Here is a 21,419-nt window from a genome sequence, read left to right as displayed (position 1 = left end):
TGATTTTGTGTAAAGCACTTTGAATTGCCCTGTTGCTGAAATGTGCTATACAAATAAAGCTGCCTTGCCTTGCCTTGACAGATTGGCCCATGCTCCTCTAGCTGCTCAGAACTGCTCTTGGAGTAGTCAAACCTGAAAGGAACTGCTAGTAATTATTTGAAATTTAAGACACAGAAAGCTCTAGGCTGCGCAGGATTAGGATGAGTGTGAGATAAGTGTGTGTGGATCCTTAATCACCAAGTTTAACTCCATGTTCTTCACGTAGCTCACCTTCCTCAGTACACACTTTGACAGACATGGCCTTCTCTGTGCCCGAGGTGTGCCGGGCACTAACGGTGACCAAGTAAGTCGTATCTGGTTGGAGGTTCGTGAGGAGCGTGGAATTTTGCGTTCGGCCCACGGTGACAGCGTGAAGCTTGCCCCTGGGCAGGGCTGAGTACTCAATGTAGTAACTTGCGACCGTCTCCGGCTGAGGAGGACCCCAACTCACCCGAACGCTGGTTTGCCCCGACTCAGAGACTGTTACCACAGCTGGGCTCAGCACCTCTGGTGTGCGTGGGAAGAATAAAAAATATTGAGTCAGTATAAGATAATATGAGGAAAAATAACCTACTAATAATAACTTTCCTGTAATAACTGTAACACGCATAGAGAGAGGACGGAGACAGTTATTGGTAAACTTCCAATTAATTAATTCAAGTTAATTACTAGCATTACAAGTCTGAACAGTGAAAACAAAAATGTGTCTACAAACAAGCATACAATTCAACATATGTAAAAAATAAAGTTTCTGATAATAGGCAACTATTAAAAAAATATTTACTTTGAAATTGATCTTTTTCTGATTTTACTATAATTAGTACCAAATTACTGGGATTTTTGGGGTTACAATTTGGACCCTTAAAACAAAAAGATATTCAATTTACAAATACAAAGATTTGAGAAACTGGAATCTGTGATTTAGTGCACACATATGGGTCATAACACAGTGTAAATAGGATGTAACCCAACCTGGCTTTGTTTTGAAGGTGACAGAGAGTTTGTTAAACACTTGTTCATTGAACTTCGGGGTCAGCGTGGCGGTATATGTAGTATCAGGTTTCAGGCCGGTTAGCCTGGCAGTGCTGGAATCTGCAGATTGGGTTAGTCTCTGGAAATCACTACCGCCGGTGCTCGGACTGGTCCCAGTTCCGCCTCCTCCACCACCTCCTCCTGTCGGAAGTGGACCAAAGCGGATCTCGTAGTACCCCGCCAAACCGGACAGAACGGGTCGCCACTGGAGCGTGGCAGAGTTAGTGGAGACGTCACGGATGTTGATTCGCTCAGCTCGGATAATTGCTGTCGACACAGGAAAAAGATGAATGAAATTACTGTGTTCAAACAGGCCTGTCAGGATTGTAATTGAAGAAGTTATAATTCTGCCAAGACAGAGAAAGGATGGTGACACGGAAGACAACAAGACAGAGTGCTAAAGGCGCCTCTGCTTCAGACAGCCACCCACGTCCACAGCCAGACTTAGGGTTCTGGATGCTTTCATAGCTCTTGCAATACGACAACTTGAAATAGCCAAGCCAGGCCCAACATAACATATGCCACAGAGGCATCGGTGTCTGTGATCGGATCCTTAGGCACTAAGTAAAGACTGGTGCATTTCTTATTGTTGTGCACAAGCCTTATTTATACTATGCATCATGCTTTACAGCTGCAGAACACTGTTTAATTGCTGAGGTGTCAATTGTGAGTGTTATGGCAGCAACCTAATCAGGCCAGGGAAGTGGACGACCTTCCCAGTCTATATATATATATATACAAAGATGTATCATGTCTTGCATAGTGTTGGAGGATGCAGCGAGGGAAGTTGAATAATTAATCCATTAATAGATCATCCTATCCCTTACACAAGCACACTGGTTTCACTGTCTTCAGGAGCATCTCGGGAATTAGGGAGGAGCCCAGAGACATATGATACATCTGTGAATGAGAGGTGGTCTTTAAAACGCAGAGCTCTTCAGGAACAGTTTGTAATTACAAAGAAGAGCACATGCCATGGACACTACTTTTTTGCTGCATTGTGGGAATTTTTGAGGGCACAATGAAACATGGCAGAATAAACTTCATAATCAACGTCAGACACTTAAATAAAATGACGCACAGTAAATATAGTGCACTATATGGTAAATAGGGAGGGATTTTGCCCACAGTCAATCATTCCATTATTGATATAAACATAATGTCCAGTGCAGCTTTAAGAAAACAGTTGGGAAAAGATGCATTAAATGTTGCAATCACAAAGCAAATAAAATCATTTAATTCACCAATAATAATTCTATTAATTAAAATAAAAAAATAAAAAAGGCTTGAATATTGCTTCTTGATATGCCATTTTAATAATGGGCCTGACAATCATATCCAAATTTTTTAAGACAATTTTTTTCTGCCTTTATTTTTGACAGCACAGCTTAGACTTGAAAGGGACCATGGGCCTCTATATATGGGCACGTGCTCTACCAGATAAGCTACCCAGGCGCTCTATTTCTTTACTGCTTTTAATTAAAGATTAGTCTTTTTTATATACAAAAAAAAATGTCACAAATTAAACCAGAGTCCAAACCGCAAAGCAGTAACAGGGGCTCTGATGGTAGTTAATGGAATCACAAAAGGTGAAATCTAAAATGTTATTTTGTGATTCCATTTTAAAAGGGTGAAATAGGAGGTCATCCTTTATGATTTGAGTAGTATTAAACACTGAACATTTTGTAATTCTTTTGGTGGCACACTTCAGGCTCCAAACCTTCAACCTGAAATATCACCAGCGATACTCACCAATGATGGCATCCCGCAGGTCCTCCAGGATGATACTCATATCGTCGATGTCCACAAAGTACAGGTGGCTTTCCGCAGGCGGAGTCACCACTTGCCTCAACACCTGGTAGTTGCCGTGCCCAGTGGAGACCACCAGCACAGCCACGCCTTCCTCCTGCAGCTCAACCATTGGTCCAATCACATCACCTGGTTTCACCCCATCAGTCAACCACACCAGCACCCTAGGGAGCCCTGGCCGGGCCCCGTCTGCTGTTCCAGGACTCAGCACCCGCTCTTTTGCCATTTTCAGCGCATCCACTGTGTTGGTGTCCCCCCTGAGAGGTTTGGTGTTCTCCAAAGCCCTCTGGAGGCTACTTTGGGAGCTATGGGTGGCGAAGCCAAACTCGAGGCGTGGTTGGGTGCCCACCTGCAGAAGTCCTACCCTCACCTGGTCCTCTCCCAGCGAAAATGGGAGGAGGAGCTCAGACAGGAAGGTGAGCATGCGGGAGTGCTCATAGGCCGACACACTTCCAGAGGAATCCAATAAGAAGAGGACGTCACCCTCGCAGCAGTTCAGCACTATGGTGGAAAAATAATGGTCTATTCAGTCATTATTATGCAAATCAAGAAGTCAATATCTGTGCATATTGCCTTTTGATGTGAATGTAAGAACTTCCTCTAGGATTCCTTTTACTCCCACAACTTTTTTTTCCACAGGTCCACACTCATGATTCACTGACACATACACACCCACATTTGGAATCTCCCCTCTCTTTCTCCCTCCACCTTCTTGGAAAAACAACTTTTACAGAGGATATTGTTAACTTGAAAGCAAAGAGTCAGAAGCAATTTATGATAATGAAGATAAGAAGAAATCCAAACAAACATAGGAACTACAAAATGATGCCAGCATTGTGATAACTTCAGAAGTGGACGATAAAAGAGATTCAAGCACTGGGGCAGAGAGTGGGTTCCCAAATTTTCCATATTTCATAACAGAAGCAAAAGTTAAAAGTGAATGCCAAGAGTGAAGGGCAGGAGGGGGGAGAACAGTAGCTGCTGGGCTTTAGCTGTAAAGGCAGAGGAAGTGAAGAGAGGAGGTGGGACAAGGGGGAAATAAAAGGCATTAAAAGGAGAAGAGTGAGGCTGAATGAGGGGGGGGGGGGGGGGGGGGGGGGGGGGGGGGTACTGCCAGTTCCATGTGGGAGACGAGGAGGAATGTTGGATGGCCATATAGAGAGAAGAGAGAAAACAGAAAGAAAAAACAGTAATAAAGACTAAAAAACAGTAATATTTAGCCGCAAATTGTGCAGTCATCCAAGAAAAAACACCCACTTTTAAAATCTACTGTAATTTTCTACTTATAACTTACTGTGATTTTATAAGACTGCCATAACATCATTGCCTCAGACACCTTAAAACTCTGCCTCTTTTTTTTAAATATCTGAAAGTTGGGTGTTGAAAAGACTCGGAGGTGTTAAAAGCTGAGAATGCACCGAGGCATATACACACGCACAAATCAAACATGTACACACACATGCTGACTGCCTTTCCTCCATCAACCTAAAGAATTCCTTACATCTGTCTTGTTGTTGGACTTTGGAGCAAGTGGGTCGCTCTGTATAACAGCCCCCTATCTTTACCTATGTTCAGGTATGTCTTTATCTGAAAACCACGTTGACGTCTTGAGATAGTCGCTTCACTGTTAATCTAGAGAGAAGACATGTTTGAATGAAGCCTGCTGCTATCAATTGCGTGGCAAATCAGATTTATTGGTGGACTACAAGCACTTGAATGATGTGATGGTTGAAAACCTTCCGTGACCCCAGTAAAACCCAACAGGAGCAGAACAGGTCTCCAAACCTGCTGAGCACATGGGGCATTACATGGGAGTCTGTAACATGTGCAATCCAGCCTGAATGTGCAGAAATGTTGCATGAATATGAGGAACATTACAACGGATTACAAAGATATGATATGATAAGATATGTATATAAGAATAATCAAGCTAACAGCCATCTAGTGGTTAAGTATACAACAGCCACAGCTTTTTAGTCTCTCTTATATCAAGCTTGGTTCTTGATTACCTTTCAATTACTCACAATGCCCACTGAGGTAAGGATGACAGTAATAACAGCAAGCACACTTATAAAAAGCCCAACTACTGTAAGCTATGTTGGTTCGGTCTAATCCGGTCCCTGTTGAAATGAATGAAAATAGCAAAGCATGTCACTAAGTAGCCTACTATGTTAACCCAGTCATAAAGATCCGCTCTCACTGACAGACTCGGCGGTCACCAAGTTTAGCCTCTCAGACACTTCATGGTCATGAGCTTTACCGCAGGGTGTTAAGACGCCGCTGTGAAATCGGCTGATATCATTTGTTTTATCGTGTAAGTGAATCAAACTGCCAGTCTGTCATCAATGGTCAGAAATGATGCCGATGAGAGACAACTATTCGTATCAAAATTAGCCTGTAAACTCACCGAGGAGTGTCTCCACTCTGTATCAGTGTAAAATACAGAAATATTTTATTTATTCTTAGTGACCCTCATATGTGTATTGCATATATATTATTTAGTGGCCTACATCATGGATGTGAAAAACTGGAACTGCAGATCAGACCTAACTTTAATGAATGACATATTGATTACAAACTATTTCTCAGTTGATCTGGAGACTGCTTTGTAAACCACTGCTGTAATGCCAAGATATTTCATCAGCAGACAATAATCTGGGAATTCAACCCTTACTGTGTGTGTGTGTGTGTACATGTGTGTGTGTGTGTGTGTGTTTTATGCGGAGCACCTGAAGTTATTCCCAGGCTGCATGTGTGGTCCCTGCATTTGCCCCCTGATTTGGGAATCACTGCCCCAGGCTGTGGGATTTCATCAACTGACAATTCCATTCCTGGAGCCATTTTACAGAGAACACTGGTGTAATTTGAACCCCACCCTGTTCTACCCTGAGCTCAGACAGTGCCTCCACCTCCTGTAGCATCTAGTGGCAAAGTCAGTGCATCTCATATTGTGTACCCACCAATGCATTAAAACAAACAAATAAAAATATTCGGTCATTGTAGGTAGTTTATGGATCCCCACCGCATGATCTTTAAGTGATTGGTCCTGAAAATACAGATATTCATTTTAATTTAATTTGATACTAAATACGTTGAGTCACTGTCTCTAAATGGATTTCTGGCACATGTTCCTGAATTATAATGATGATGAAAAACTAAACTTGGTCCATCTAAGGGGAACTTACCTTCTTCAGGTAGGGGGTTCTGTGGAGCCGACTGCCGCAGGAGCATACACAACAGCATCCATGTCAACAACATGTGGCTCTCCATCCCAATAGTTATGAGTGAGCTCCCCCGAAGCAAATATAACACAAATGTTATGGGTTCTTGAGTCAACCATATATCCACCGCAGCCCGAAGGAGCGTATTCCCCAGTCTCTAAATTATGGTTGAAAGCATAATTGAGTCACATCCAGTCCAGCTTTCTATTTCTCTTTTTCTCTTTCCTCTTCGTTGAGCATTATCAACCACTCGGTAACTGGAGACCGTGGAAGTTCAAGTTCAAACTAAACTCCAAACTTAAGTCTGTGTACGCAATGTGTCTGGACGCTCCTAGACTCTTCGCAAATGCACCTCGCTTGCGCTCAGCACACGAATATCAAGCACGCGGGAAGTGAATACATTTCCGGGCAACACTTTCAAAATAAAATAATCGTTTGGTAAGGCTAATTACATCCATCCTTTTTTTAAAGCAATGTCAATATGGGCCAAAATACAATAATGGCCTTTGTCTGACAAGGGTTAAATATGTAGGCCTATTCATATAATTGTCGAAACATGCCATGTTGGGTAACCCAAAGCTTAAGTCAGCGGCAGAATAGCCTAACATTAAGGAAGTAAAATAAATTCCAAAAAAAAAAGGCTAGTAATAATCTATCACAATGTAAATAGCCATTCATCACACACCCATCTCACTTTAAAAAAATAATGTCATATTATGTAGCCTATATAATGTATTTTTTAACGCCACCTCAGTGCAATGGTTTAAAACCACTGGCAGAAATGCCTCGCTTATGTGCATAAGCATCCTCACCTGCATACACAAAAAATAACACAACTGGAACCAACTGATTAACAGATTGCTTCATAGCGCTCCTAGTGGTAAACGTTGACGTTCACTCACTGCTATTCACTGACAGTAAAAGGTAAAGTCATGCCAAAAAGGCAATGAAGGAGATAAATGAAGGAGACTTCCCCACAATCTTGACAATTCCTCATTTGCCCTCTTACGTCTGGCACGTTCGTAATTATTTGGCTGCTGGCCTTTACTCCTCTTCCACATCCCAGTCAGTCACCGTAGTTCTAGTGCCAGGCTGAGACTTCGCACCCCATTCTGACGTCATCGCCGAATTGACTTAATAAACCCGCGAATACCATAAATGACCAAAAACTAACTTTTAACACTATTTGGAGACATTTTTAAAAATGATATACATATGTTGGGTGCTTTTTGTACCCAATAATCAACAGTGTCAGTTAACCTGCAACATGGGCTCTTTCCCCGATGGACTGGGACAGTGACAGGACGTCATCACTCGCGAAGTGGTGGCAACCAAGTAACACGGGGTAGGCCTAGTACTTGTCACTCAATCTTAGGCCAAGTTACAAACAAAACCCGACGAAACATGACATGAAATCCGCACTCACGCGGGTCTCATGAAATATGAACGCTACAGTAGGGTGACCAGTGACCTTTGGTAACCTGTCCCGGAAATGTCCCCGGTTTTCACTGTGACTGACAGACCCGATATTGGAATGAAAGAAAGAAAACACTGACCAAACGGAGCAGATATAGTCGCTCAAGACAAGCTCAGAGATGTTTTAGAAAGCCGTATTTTACGATGCTAAAATCAATGATTATTTACATGGAGTCTGGTGGGTTTTGCGAACGCAATTTCACGGACTTCCATGTTTAAAAAAAGAATCTTTATCTTTAACAGAAATGTCGACCTCCTTAGAAATCCTTTCCATAATGTTGTCTGTTGGGGGAAACAGCTCTAGGTCTCATGTCCCCGTTTTAAGTTTTACAAAAATAAAAACATGACGTGTGATGGAGGTAAATCTGCTTCTGACCTGAAAATGTCCCCGGATTTTGTCTGAGAAATCCGGTCATCTTACGCTACAGTTTATTGAAAAATAGCATTTTGGACAACCCCAGATGAGACAAGAAGCTAACGCCATCGTTGCGGTCCCTCTGTCCCCCCAGTTAAAATGTGCGGCGACGTTAAATCACCAGTTTCAGGTAGCTAACCTCGCTACAGTACCGTCTATTTGCTGGATGGTTTCAAGGTAACACTCGGTAGATAACATCAGCAGATAAGCCCGTTGACAGCGACGTTTTTGTTCATATTTAGGCCCAATGTTTCTGACCGTAGTGGTAGTGACTGGAACCCTGATGTGAGATGCTAAAAGGAAAAACTTGCACGCTGTTTTCAGTTAATTTTGGACTTTCTCTTCCCGCCGCCGCAGCTCATTCAAATTGTAAAGGGAGCACTGGTACCTTTAGCTGTCAGATAAATATAGGCTTAGTAGAGTTTTAGTTTAGAAATTGAAACGCACGGTCTGGCTTGTCAGGCTAGTAGAGCTTTTCTTAAAAAAAAGAAAAGTCAGTGATCAGCACTGACTTTTCTTTTTTTTAAGAAAGTGTGAAGGTAGGCCTACGGTGCAACCGCAGGGGAACGTTACGGTTGGTTGGTTTTCTTAACGTTTAGGGAACGTTATAACCAGGAGGGAACGTTCCCTAAACGTTAGTTTTTGGTTTGGTTCGAACTAACCTTTAGAGAACCAAAAACGAACGTTCCCTAACGTTCCCTAAACGTTCTGTGTTAGTGGGGGACATAGCTGACAAAAAGAGGCCTTTATTTTGAAAGTAAGACTGCTTCAACTTCCCTCTGGCTACTTCTTTCTGGCTTGTGTGTGTGTACCTCACTCCTCCCTTCTCTCTCCAGTCTCCCCAGTAACTCAGAGTAGTAAATAGGGCTGTGTTCCCCATACAGGCTTCAACACCCTGGATCTGAGCCACAATTAGATTTAAGTCTTCATGCTACCTTATTAGCAGGGATATAAATGGGGATCCACTAAAAGCTCACTTGACGTTTTTGCTTGAAATGAGTCATATACACCATGGGGAGTGTTTATTGGGATTTACCAAGGAATAAGAACATAAATCATTTGTAAAAGAAATTTAATATTTGCTGAAATGCCCACATGACCTCTTGATTTATCTTTTGTACCCCTTGAGTTAGTTTTCAGACAATGCCAGTAATATTTACCGTAAGATTTACACTTTTTTCTCAATATTTGTCTGGTGAAGACTGCAAAGAATTTCCGCTATCCAAGAGATTATGGAACCTCTAGTTTACTGAGAGAGACCACAAATACTTGCAGTATTCAAACCACTGGGAGTGCACCTTTGAAATTATACAGCACATAGCACTAGCGTGGAAAATAGTCAACAGCTTGCATGCAGGCTATTTTTCTGAGGTCAACCACTCAGCCTTTGGACCTACTGTGTGATTCAGGGTGTGTGTGTGTCTATGTGTGTTGGCGTGTGTGTGTGTGTGCGTCTGTATGTGAGACACAGAAACAAGAAAGAAACAAAGGGGGTAGGCGGTAATAAATGGACGGGAGAGGATGCAAGAATTCAAAGGTCTAGATTCCTCTGTGACGCATCGTGTCCAAATACTTCTATTGTTCCAGTGAGACATTGACAATAAACACGCCCTTCCCAATACACACACCTAGTAACTAAACACTAACAGTGCAGTCAGTCATTGGAAAGCATTATGATATCGCTGTCTGACCTATATTTCATTGCAATCATCAATATGTTAAAAAACAATGTTAAAAGAGCACCACCTATTAGACAAGTACAAGCACACCATTGTGCTTAATGCAATTATATAACATACAATTATGTTTGTGGCTCGTAAGTCACCCATAATTCATTTTGTACGCATTGACAGTTACAACTTTGGCAGCCATGACACTGTCTGTGTCCGGTTTCTTAAAATTCTTGTTTTATGCTCTGTTGCTTAAATTGAACTCCAAGTGTCTTGGAAGTCAAGTTCCCTGCTTAGATCATGATCGTTTTACACCCTGCAGCAACAGACATGCAACATTAATTTTTGTGCTGTTTTTGGGTACCTCCCCTATAGGTCTGAACAAGTTCTTACACGCACATCTGCAGCCCCTGAAGCTCATGGTCAACGACACTGTGTTGTTTGGATATCACTACAGATGGGAGTTCTCTCCCGTCTAGTCAGCGAGCTGTAAATCAGATAGATACACTCAGTATACCCCCACTTGAAACAACTTGGCACAGATGTAAGTATGTGTGTGTGTATGTGTGTGTGTGTGTGTGTGTGTGTGTGTGTGTGTGTGTGTGTGTGTTTGTGTGTGTGTGACCGCACAAACACAGAGCATGCTCTGTATAGTCTCTGCATAAGCGTGTGCACGTACGTGAACGCATTTCTGCATGTATTTCATCATGTCCATCATTGCACATGTTGTGCAATGACTAGAATGATTACATGCAGCTGACTGGCATGTGTCAAGCACATGAACTGCAGCTTGAGTTAGTGTTCCATATTGCACTGAACTCCACTGACATCACCAGCTGTTTCCACCTAACAGTATCATGTCAGCACATTGCCGCCACAGCCTCAATCAATGTGTCAGATTATGCAACCTGAACAATGATGTGTTTCTCGTCATTCTCACATACCTTCATAGTCCTGGTGGGATGAATACATAATAATAAAACTCTTGTACAAAGGAAAAAAGTGACACAGCATAGTAAACTCCACCGTTTAGCTTTGGGCAAGGCAGGAGCAGAGGGATAAGGTGCAACGGGACAACAGGCAAAAACGGCAAAATGTCGTAAATGGAAGAGCTTACAACATTGTTGCCCATTACAGCACTAAGGGCGTTATAACATGGACATGAAGAAAAACAGTCCATCCTTTGGGAGAGGGTTAAAGCCTGCAACACTCAAGTTACTGCCTTCTTATACAGGCTCTTGTAACTTTGGCCCATAATAGCAGCCTAGTTGTAATTACCCATTAAACGTTGGCTGCAAAGGATTTGGCTACATTTTAGAATGCCACTGTCTCTGGTTAAGTAGATTCCACGGATCTATATTTGCAACTATGTTTTCTACTTTTTGCTAGTCTATGGTATTTGAGGCTTGGTATAGCAACCATGCTTTTTGTGTAGATTTGAGGAAGAAAAAAAGAAATGTCTCTTAGTAAAAGAATCTGCATCACAAAAAGATGAAGAAAGATGGGCTAAATAAAACCCTGATCGAGAAGAGAGATTAGGGATAGGAAAAAGGGTGACGCAGGTATAAGAGTGATGGGAAAGGGAAATAAATCCAAAGGATGCTGAATAAGAGGGAAACTCAAACAAAATATTTAGAAGAATATACATTTGGACCTTTCAGGGAAACAGCTCAAACACAGAGCCAAGAACAATATTTGGATTTTGGCACAACACATAAATAAAAGCCGTCAAACTAAAAATACAGATAGGAAAGTCAGAGGGACTTCCCATCACTGGGATGTGCAGAAGACTAGAATTGTGCCAAGTGCCCACTACCTTCCTGAACAACACTGACAAACCCTAGTCCTGCGTCAGCGGTACTTTCCTGCATCCACTGATTAACATCCTGTATGTCCACAGTGGGTCTCGTCTTTTAAGCAGGGTATATAAAGACATTTCCTATAACTATTTACCTTTTGGAACATTTAGTTCTGTTTGAGCAACCTGGCACTAATAAATGATCTCTCCCTGTGTTGCAAGACCTGACTGCATCCAGGGAAACGCTCAATCTTTGCTTTCTCTAAACAAATATGACAAGCTACATTAAACACAAGCAACTGTTGGGTTCAAAGCTGAACCACGATTTCACAGAATTATTCAGTGTATATTTAAGTTTGGACAGATACACCCGTGTCTGCTCACTGTCTTGGAGTAATACGAGGTATACGGCTCCATCTCGCTAGTTAGAACATCTGTTTTGCAATAATCTTCACACTGGTGAGGCCAACACCCACTGCATGTTTCCACAGTAAAATGTCACAGGCTGCCTCTGGTTGTGCCAATTTGGGTCGATATAGCTGGCTTGGCTGATCTTGAGAGATCTGCGCAGACAATGGCTTTATTGTGTTGAGGAATGGCTCAAGGGTTTTAGGTAGAGGATACCATGCACTCATCTTTTTGGCTTAGTAGGAATACAAACTCATCAGGAATATTGATAGACAAGTTCAAAAGATAGCAGGTTCATCTACCACCTAAGCGTCTCGGGATTTATGAAGAAGCTGACTAAAAGAACATTTTATGAGTCATTTTAACAGCACAGTAGGGTCTGACACCATTGGCATGTGAGAAACTTTACCCTAATGAGCCTGAACCCCTCTGGAAAGGATCTGCTGGTAGTTTCCAAAAAATGTTTGAATAGAGTAACAGAACTAAGAATTCTGCTTTGTTAACTAATAGTTCAGCCATATAAAAAGGACATTCCATTCACAGCCGCACTGTGCCCCTGAGTGCTCTCTTGTACTGTAAGGACTTCCATCCAAAACCCCAAACTGCTCAAAGAAAGTTTAACGCTCAGTATAATCCGAGAAATACTTTAGTCCCACTTATTCAGAAACCACATGAGAAAGGTCAGTGACTGTGACTCATCGATGTCAGAGTTGTCCGAGCGCTGGCTTTCTCTTGTGCAGCCTGTGGGAAGGAGCATGGTACGCTACTGTTGGCTGGATGTAACAGGCACTTCTCTCACACACAAACAAATGGAAAGCAACAATCCAGTACTGTGCTGAAGTGTGTTTGTGTCTGTGTTCACGTCACAAGGATTCTCATAAATCCTTTCAGCCTCATATTCTCTATCATAACCTTCATTTCCTCCAATCATCCCCATGCGGAACTGTTTTTATAGCAGGCCTATCACTGTCCCTTTTTCTTTTTCGCCATCTTCATTTCAACTGGTCCTCCCAAGTGTTTTTTTTGGCCACAATAGACAACAGCTGGATTATCCATTCTTTCCTCCTTTTGTGATGCCTCGCCCCTTCTTATTGCCTCTCACTGTACGCACACTCCCTCCTCAGCAGTCCCAGCTGCCTTCCACCCTTAGTAACACTCCTGCATACTATACAAACACATAGAAACAAGCAATGTACACAAGTCCTCACATGTAAACTGACAGAGGTGCACATGCATATACAGTTTATAAATGCACTCAGAAAAGGTAGCTGAAGTCACTTTTGTGGTATGTCTGAAAGTTTAAAGAGGTAGGGATGTGTTGCAATTACAAGTGCATCCGTAGTGGAATCTGTTGGGACAGGTTGAGTTGAGGGAGGACCTGGAAAACTATCAAAGCTAAGCAAAGTGAATCAAACCACCCCCTTTCTTGTATCTCCTCGCTCTAAAGTAAGGGACAAAAGAATAAAAAAAATGTAAACAAAGGCTCATGTATTTTTCAAAAATCCCAATCTGTCCATCTGGTCAAATCAGAGTCTTCATACTTGTGCTTCAGATATATCAGAGAGGTTGAAACTTCTGTCCGTGGTGCAAATGTTTTCACCTCACCAGGTGTGTGATGAACATCCGACGCGCTTTAATGACAGAAAGATGACAACCTTGCTGTCCGGCCCATCCTGCCTGTTAACACATTCATCTGTCATCTACATCCGCAGCCTTCATACCTAAGTGTGGGCCTTTCACTTCCAGGCACGTTGTACACACGCTCAAAGTTCACCTCTTTCTCTGTTATGTTTCCCGCTTCCTGCTCTTTCTTTATTCTGTACTCACACATAACGCGCACTCCAAAGTGCCACACAGGTCACACAGTCCACTCTGTCTCGATTTCCCTCAGCTCCCCTCCTGATGAGTGTCAGACAGAAGAAGAAACCTGATATTGTCTGATAGTGATGTATGGTATGGGGGGGTAGTTGTGTTTGAACTTGTCTGCCTTGAGCTCTGCTTGTCTGCCTGTCTGTTATTCAATGAGTAATCCATTGTAAGACTGATCACACACACACACACACACACAGACACACACACAGACACACACACACTGGCAGGTTAAGTGACAGCTCAAATACAAGACGGAAGAGGAGTTTTAGCCGAAGGGAGATTGATGGGTGATGTGTGAGACGTAGGGGCTGCTGGTTAGGTTGAAGAGTTTGTCTTATTTGTCCTTAAACTTCTTTGGTTGTAAACAACTGTGAGGCAGTCATATATATCTAATGCTGCTTTTGTAACAATTGCCCATACTATTTTCTTTCTCTTAGCCACGCTAGCTCTACAGATAGCAAACATCTCAATAACTATTGAATGGATTACCATGACATCTACTGCTTTCAGTCGAAATTTTAATTTGTCCAATATTTTGCAAATATTATAATTAGGGCCTGAGTACTAAAAGTGCAAGGCTCCAACGGTTCCATGCACTTTCGTACTCAGGATAGTTCCGAAAATGACAAAGTTAGGGGGGACCAACCCCCTGGAAGTTGCATATCTTGGCCACAGTTATTCCAATGAGCAGGAAACTGAATTTGGAATTTAGCTTGAGACACCGCTGTGTCAAAATACTGTACTGTACATCTGTGATGTGACAACACAACTTACTTTCTGACCTCTTAGGCGTTTTTTGGAAACAGGCTTGAGTTACTAAAAAAGTGACATGTGAAATGGCTGGAGGGCTATAGGTAGAGAATACTATGTAATTGTCTTCTGTGCTTACTATGAATACAAACTCTTTAGGGCAAGTTAGATAGACAAGTTGAAAAGATGGCAGGTTCATACTACCTAAGTGTCTCATGATTTATGAAGAATCTGACCGAAAGAACATTTTATGAGTAATTTTAACAGCACAGTAGGGTCTGACACCATTGGCATCTGAGAAGCTGTACCCAAATGAACCTAAAGCCCTCTGGAAAGGATCTGCTGGTTGTTTCCCAAAAAATTAAAAAGAGTAACTGAGAACTAAGAATTCTGCTTTGTTAACTAATAGTTCAGCATATTACAATAAAAAGAACGTTCCATTCACAGCCTCAGTTTGCCCCCAAGTGCTCTTTTGTGCTGTGAGGACTTCCATCCAAAAGCCCAAACTGCTCAAAGAAAGTCTAACGCTCGAGAGATTACTGTGTCAAAATACAGCCTCACAGAGCCGTGATGTGACATCACAACTTACTTTTTGACCTCTTAGGCTTTTCTTAGGTACTTAAAAGTGACATATGGAATGGCCAGAGGGCTGTACTGTAAGTAGAGGAAACTGTGTACTCATCTTTTTGGGACCTCTTTAAAAATTGTATTTGTAGTTAGTATGTATGTTGTGGATATTGTATTTACCCACCAAGAGTCTAAAACCCCAACAATATTTAATTTACTATCATCAAGAAAAGCATCACATCCTCACATTTAAAAAAATGCAAGTAGACAAAATCTATCAGTCAATTGTTATAGTTGCGTGAAAAAAGACTGAAACGATGAATTGATTATTAAATTAGTTACTTAGTTATTTTGCAGGTGTACAAATAGCCAGGATTTTACATCAGGGGTTTTACATCAGGGGTTCACTTAAAATTGTGTTTTCCATCATTGCCTTTCAACAGTGAAGGTTTTCAAAGTCAGACTATGGGATTTTATTTTTGTCCTGATTACATGTCTAGACAAGTCTGTAATATGAGAACTCTTATTAGTCCTATTCAACTATTCATCTTTCACAATGTCTCTTATCTGTTTATCATAAGAAATTAGTTGTGTATGTAATACGTGCTGTGTTTAGTGTAGCAATCATTTTAATACTATCCAAGAAAGACATTCCAAATAAAGATGTGCTATTTTATATCATTTGGATTCAGGCTGTGGCTTTGCTACATAAAAAGTCTTGTTAATGATACACAAGAGACTGTTCAGTAGGCTGTATAAACAGGATACCTTTCAGAGACAGATAAATACAGAACACGTAGGTTTGGAGATTCCTCTGTGACAAGGCCAGGATTTTATTTTGACAAAGTATCCACATTGTACTAACAGTTCCTCCACGCGAAGACCTGGTGGAAGTTTTATCTGCCTTGGCACACTTTTCCGGTGTTTGCCTTGCTGTCTTGTCATTGCATAGAATTCAGACTGGAAACCATGAAGGGAGATGAGAGCGGTGCCAAGTACAGTAAATTGGAGCTGATGAAGTAACTGGGAAGGGAGTGGGAGAGGAGCAGCCAAACTGTTTGAAAATGCCAAAGAGAAAGTCAGCGATCAACAGAACAGTGATAAGAGTGTATAATAAAAATGAAGAGTAAATGAAAGAGTCACTGATATGCATTGAATCCAACAATGTCAGAACACTTAACCCTCACTCTTGGATGATAACATTCTCAAATTTTAGTTTTACTATATTTCATTTTTCTGTAGCCTAGCCTACTATTTCACTGTACTACACAATGTTTAACTATACTATGCTACATATACACATGCTGATGGCATATCTCCCATGCACATAAAAATATTCCCAGTCATTCCAAATACATTGGCCTTGGTCTATTACGCTTCTCTTGCTCTTCTCTTTTTGTGACCCCACCGCTATTATAATCCATGTATTAACCACACACCATTGAACAATGGTGTTTTTGCAGATGACAGAAAGACAGCCAGAAAGACACAGACAGACGACTATCCAAATGGACCTTGGATCAACTCAGAAATGTGTGTGGATAGAAGGTGACCAAATAATAATAATAATAATAAGGCATATTATTGCTTTACTGCTCAATTTTACTGGTAACTCTGCCACATTTCAGTATACTCTAGCGTACATTGAATAGAGTAGGCTAGCAGTACGTTAATTGAAGTGACAAGCACTAATAATTGGTATACCAGTAATCAGGGTTGTGGAAACAGAACAACTGAAAAAGAATACGAGGTGAGAAAATAAATGTTACACTCACACCTACTGGCCAGGAGTTGAACTAGCTTTGATTTTGGATCATGTGTCACAGGCATAGACTTTAAATGGCATAGACTGGAGCGTGGTCACAACAGGGTTTCACTGGGTCCCGCCTCTCTGTGTAAAGCAGTATTAATCAGTAACATCAGTCACTCGTGGCACATAACTCCCCATTCCTGACCTACAGATGTGTTATTAGTCAATTTTACAACAATTTCTTGGACAAAAACTTTTAAAAACGTGTCAGTCGTGAACACACCTCTACCCCGTTTTGCGCAAGCCTACGTGGAGGACGTAACGTCACTCAACAGTTGCAAACAAATGATAGCTTCAAGGACAGTCGACAATATTAAAACTAAAATGTAAACAACCATGTGAATGACCCAACTAAGTTTTTATTGTGACAGAAAAGCCGCATTTTAACCCAGCGCAGTGATATAGCCAAAATGTTTCCAAAAGTAACATAATCGTATCATCGAAGGTGTTTCCGATATGCATTATTCTGTTAATATTATCAATCCAACACTAATTAGGTATGTGTCGGTTGATAGCGAACATTAAAACATCAACAATAACCGTTTTGTTGCATTGATTGATAGGGGAATATGTACCATTAAAATCGATTGGGTCAGTGCCGTAGTCTCTACATGGATGTATTAAGAGTCCCAGACCTAACTCCATAGCGCTGTGGTGCCTTATTAAAGTGTGCTATGGGGATAGCATAGCTGTAGGAGGAACACGTGAAGGCAACAAAAGTTCAGAGTAGGCCTACAGAGTTGAGATATCTGTGGCCATGGAGGAAAAACAGAGCAGTACGGACACCAATTTTGCTCCAGGTACCGTAGGACACGTATAATATTCGTTTAGTGCGGCAGTAGAGTAAGTTATTAAATTGACCACCTTGTCAAAAGTAACCAGTGAACTGTTAGCTAGCTGGTTAACTGTCCAGGCGGAGGCAGTGCTCTCAGCTGTAGTAGCAGCTAACAAAAGTGTTGCGTGCTGTTAAAGTTTACTTTAAGCTATAAGGAGAGTTAAAAAACACTTGGGGCTCCTTTAAGCTAGCTCTGTATGTTGAATTCAGGCCAGTTCATCAGAGAGATGATAAGAAGCACGAAGTTAGACTCTTGTAACCTAATTCCGTGTAATGTCAGAACAAAACGTCAAACTTAACTAGCTAGGCTCCGAACAGGGCTTCTCATAGCTGACAAGATCTTGTATGTCCTAAGTCCTTATATCAATTCATTGGGCTCGTCTGATAAATTCGGCATGCTGGTGATCCACCAAACCGCATTGAACCTCCAATCTGCGATTTGAGCCAGTATGTGTTGACAGCATTTCAATTATTCTAACATACACATTGTCTGTATACCAATAACAGTTGACTTTAATATGTCTTAATGTGTCACTTCTAGTTGGTTTCTTCAATGATGTAAATCAAACTGCCACCTTAAAAATGCACTGTTTTGCTTTTTGAGGTAAATTATTAAGCTTTGTTTATTTATCACCTTAGACCCAGGGGGGGCTGGAACAACACGAGATGCCCCAGGTGACCCCATCCCACAGGAAATAATCAGCAGACAGCTGACTGAACAGGGCCGGTTTGCTTATGCTGCACTGTGTAGTGTTTCTCTGGGCCAGTTGTTCACTGGACCTGAAAACAGGTAACAGAGCAACAAAGGATAATGTCATCGTGTGTGTGTGTGTGTGTGTGTGTGTGTGTGTGTGTTTGTGTTTGTGTGTGTGTGTGTGTGTGTGTGTGTGTGTGTGTGTGTGTGTGTGTGTGTGTGTGTGTGTGTGTGTGCGCGCGCGCGCGCGTACATTCTACTAATATCAATGTAGTAATTGTGAAGAGGGCTTGCTTCCATTTTTTTCTAGTTACCTAAAATCTACCATCCACCTTCCTCTAATTCTATCTTAATTATTTAAGGAAAAGGGAGTGATCACTGACACGTTATAAATCGTTGAACAGTGTGATGATAGATAGATAGATAGATAGATAGATAGATAGATAGATAGATAGATGGAGGTTACTGGTCTTGAATACATCTTTGATTTGAATATATTTGTGTTGCATATATCTAGACTTGTCTCTCCATAAGGACAAAAACTACAAAATCAAATTTGGACTTTCACGTGCAGTTATTCATGTGGTCATCTACCAGTGTGGGTGAGAGAGAGATTTTTACCTGATCTTTAAGAAGTCTCAGACATCCAGACATTTCCAAAGGTTTGCTATTGGATTTAGAAGAAGAAAACTGAGGTCTGGCCTTTTGTTTATTTATTTATTTATTTATTTTTCTGCACAAATGCAACATTTCTGAATGCTGCTTTTCCTTTTTCCACATGTGAATATCCATGTGCATTAAGAACTTGTTTATCTAGACTGTGAATAATAACGCTTTAAAAAGCTTTTAACCTGAGGAGATGAGCAGTTGTTTGTTTCTCAGTGTGTTCAGGGACAAGTATCTGCAGGGCTTGGTCCGCTGGCTGAACCTGGATGAGTCTGTGATGCCGGTTATGGGGGCTTTCCTGTCAGGCCTGGGCTTTGAAGGCTCCGACACCTTTCTCTCCATCCTACAGGCCGAACCACTTCTGGCTTCAGGGGCCACCCCGATCATCCAGGTTTTACTCACTCTTAATTTCTTTTTGTGATTTGATAGGAGTGTTTTATAACTGATCATGCAAATCAAACAAATTAGCTTATGTCTGGATTTCTACAAACCAACAAATTATGACCAGCTTTCATTTTGTATTACAGGATCTGGTGTCTTTTTCTGTCAAAGACGGTAAGAATCCTTTGATGAATTAATAACTATCTCTACTTTGAGTTGGTGTAAATTTACATAAGCCTGTTCCTTAGACTTTCACGGTATGTCACAGGCCAGTATGATGCCAGATCAAGGGTTCTCATCCGTCATGTCAGCTGTCTGCTGCGAGTCTTTCCACAGCAGCTGGAGGAGTTTGAGGAAACACTGGGAGAAAGGCTGAGGGAAGCAGGAGAGGAGAGCGAGTAAGCTGTGTGTTGTGTGTAAACACTGCGCAAGACAGTCAAACGTGGCATAAACAAGCAGCTTATTATTTTTTTTAGAGCTCATGAATATTTTAACTAATTCAGATGGTCTGTCTGACTCTGCTCTTTAGAGAGGAGTCTTCTCTGCGGCTGAAGAGAGAAAGAGGGCGAAAGTTGCGCCGCTACCTCCTCATTGGACTAGCCACCGTGGGAGGAGGAACTGTGATTGGTGATTATTTCTGCTTCAAGTGCTTTTAAAAACATTTTTTAAATGGACTTCAACCAGTATCATATGTGTACACATAGACTTTAATTGATGATCTTAACAACTGATAATAAATCACCATAGAGTTGTATCAGAATAATCATTGCATCATTTCACCACACACTCCGTAGACTTACCCTACCTTTAAATGGCCACATTTTACACATATCGGCTTTTTCTCGGTTCTGACTGCATTGTTGGTGCCTTTGCCAGGTGTGACAGGTGGGCTGGCCGCCCCTTTAGTGGCAGCAGGGGCCAGTGCTTTGCTGGGGGCAGGAGGGGCTGCTGCTCTGGGCTCAGCCACTGGCATTGCAATCATGGCCTCCCTGTTTGGAGCAGCAGGAGCTGGATTGACAGGTAAGAATGTGGAAAGACGTAATGCATGCAGAAAGAAGCCCTTATCATCAGAATTTCGACTGTACGTGATACAGTAAATACACATTTGTGCTATCCCCTTAGTTTCATATATTTGGCTTTTCTCACCTCCTTCTGTATTTTTACACATTGTTTCTCTAGGCTATAAGATGAAGAAGTGTGTCGGGGCGATAGAGGAATTTGAATTCCTTCCACTGAGATCCGGGAAGCATCTTCACCTCACCATCGCGGTGACCGGTTGGCTCTGCAGTGGTAAATACAGTAAGTATGGCTTCTGCTGTCACTACAACCACTTACAATTTCCAGGACCATATGGATTTGTCCTCTATCATGGTATATCTTAATTTACATGGCAATATCAATATACAGTTTACTGTACATTTTCTGTCCAATGAATTGAGAACAATTTCATGGATAAAATAACCAGATATGAATGTCTGTTTTTGATACTTTGCGGTCAGAAGTGTAAATTGTAAGACATCGTGGCATCATAACAACTAAATTTAACTTAGAGCTGCATTGGACTTGTGTTTGATTAAAATTAAAAGGAGCAATTCATTTTACCTTCCAATATTTATCTTTGTTAAGCCTCTTATTATAAACTGAGTAGAACATTCTGTAAATTCGTCAAAACACATCCTGAAAAACAAAACATGTTTTTTTGGTATGGAGCATACAAACGGTAATTATGATAATGTCCTCCGTAAGATAAACATTTTAAAGTTTGAATGAAATTTCTATGTTGATTGGTGTTGATGTAGTTAGGTGGAAAAAAACCCAAAAGAACAGGAATATTACAGAGAAACCGAGAAGAACATAGATGGGATTGCTGAGCAACAGTAGCACATAATGTTCTAAAACTATACCCGGGTGTTCACCTGAGCTTATGCAAACAAACAAACCACTTAAGTTTTGCTTTTACATAAAACGTATCAGCC

The 21,419-nt window shown here is 41.4% G+C and overlaps 2 protein-coding genes across 2 annotated transcripts in view; one reads left to right on the top strand and one right to left on the bottom strand.

Annotated features, from left to right (window-relative positions):
• The window catches only part of vwa1 (von Willebrand factor A domain containing 1), an 8,739-nt gene extending 2,286 nt beyond the window's left edge, over positions 1–6,453 (bottom strand). The window contains exons 1-4 of the mRNA XM_034877368.1: positions 6,066–6,453; positions 2,824–3,381; positions 1,012–1,338; positions 271–546 (exon numbers count right to left, since the gene is read on the bottom strand). Of these exons, the coding sequence (XP_034733259.1) occupies positions 271–546; positions 1,012–1,338; positions 2,824–3,381; positions 6,066–6,150 (1,246 nt within the window). The 5' untranslated portion in view covers positions 6,151–6,453. The remainder of the gene's footprint in view (positions 1–270; positions 547–1,011; positions 1,339–2,823; positions 3,382–6,065) is intronic.
• Positions 6,454–17,540: 11,087 nt separating this feature from the next.
• The window catches only part of tmco4 (transmembrane and coiled-coil domains 4), an 8,606-nt gene continuing 4,727 nt past the window's right edge, over positions 17,541–21,419 (top strand). Inside the window, exons 1-8 of the mRNA XM_034877428.1 lie at positions 17,541–17,667; positions 18,342–18,492; positions 19,279–19,453; positions 19,590–19,617; positions 19,712–19,841; positions 19,973–20,070; positions 20,320–20,463; positions 20,623–20,742. Of these exons, the coding sequence (XP_034733319.1) occupies positions 17,625–17,667; positions 18,342–18,492; positions 19,279–19,453; positions 19,590–19,617; positions 19,712–19,841; positions 19,973–20,070; positions 20,320–20,463; positions 20,623–20,742 (889 nt within the window). The 5' untranslated portion in view covers positions 17,541–17,624. The remainder of the gene's footprint in view (positions 17,668–18,341; positions 18,493–19,278; positions 19,454–19,589; positions 19,618–19,711; positions 19,842–19,972; positions 20,071–20,319; positions 20,464–20,622; positions 20,743–21,419) is intronic.

The sequence above is a fragment of the Etheostoma cragini genome, chromosome 7 (assembly GCF_013103735.1).
Source record: "Etheostoma cragini isolate CJK2018 chromosome 7, CSU_Ecrag_1.0, whole genome shotgun sequence".
NCBI classification, from domain to species: domain Eukaryota; kingdom Metazoa; phylum Chordata; class Actinopteri; order Perciformes; family Percidae; genus Etheostoma; species Etheostoma cragini.
This window is presented reverse-complemented; position numbering and strand designations above follow the sequence as displayed.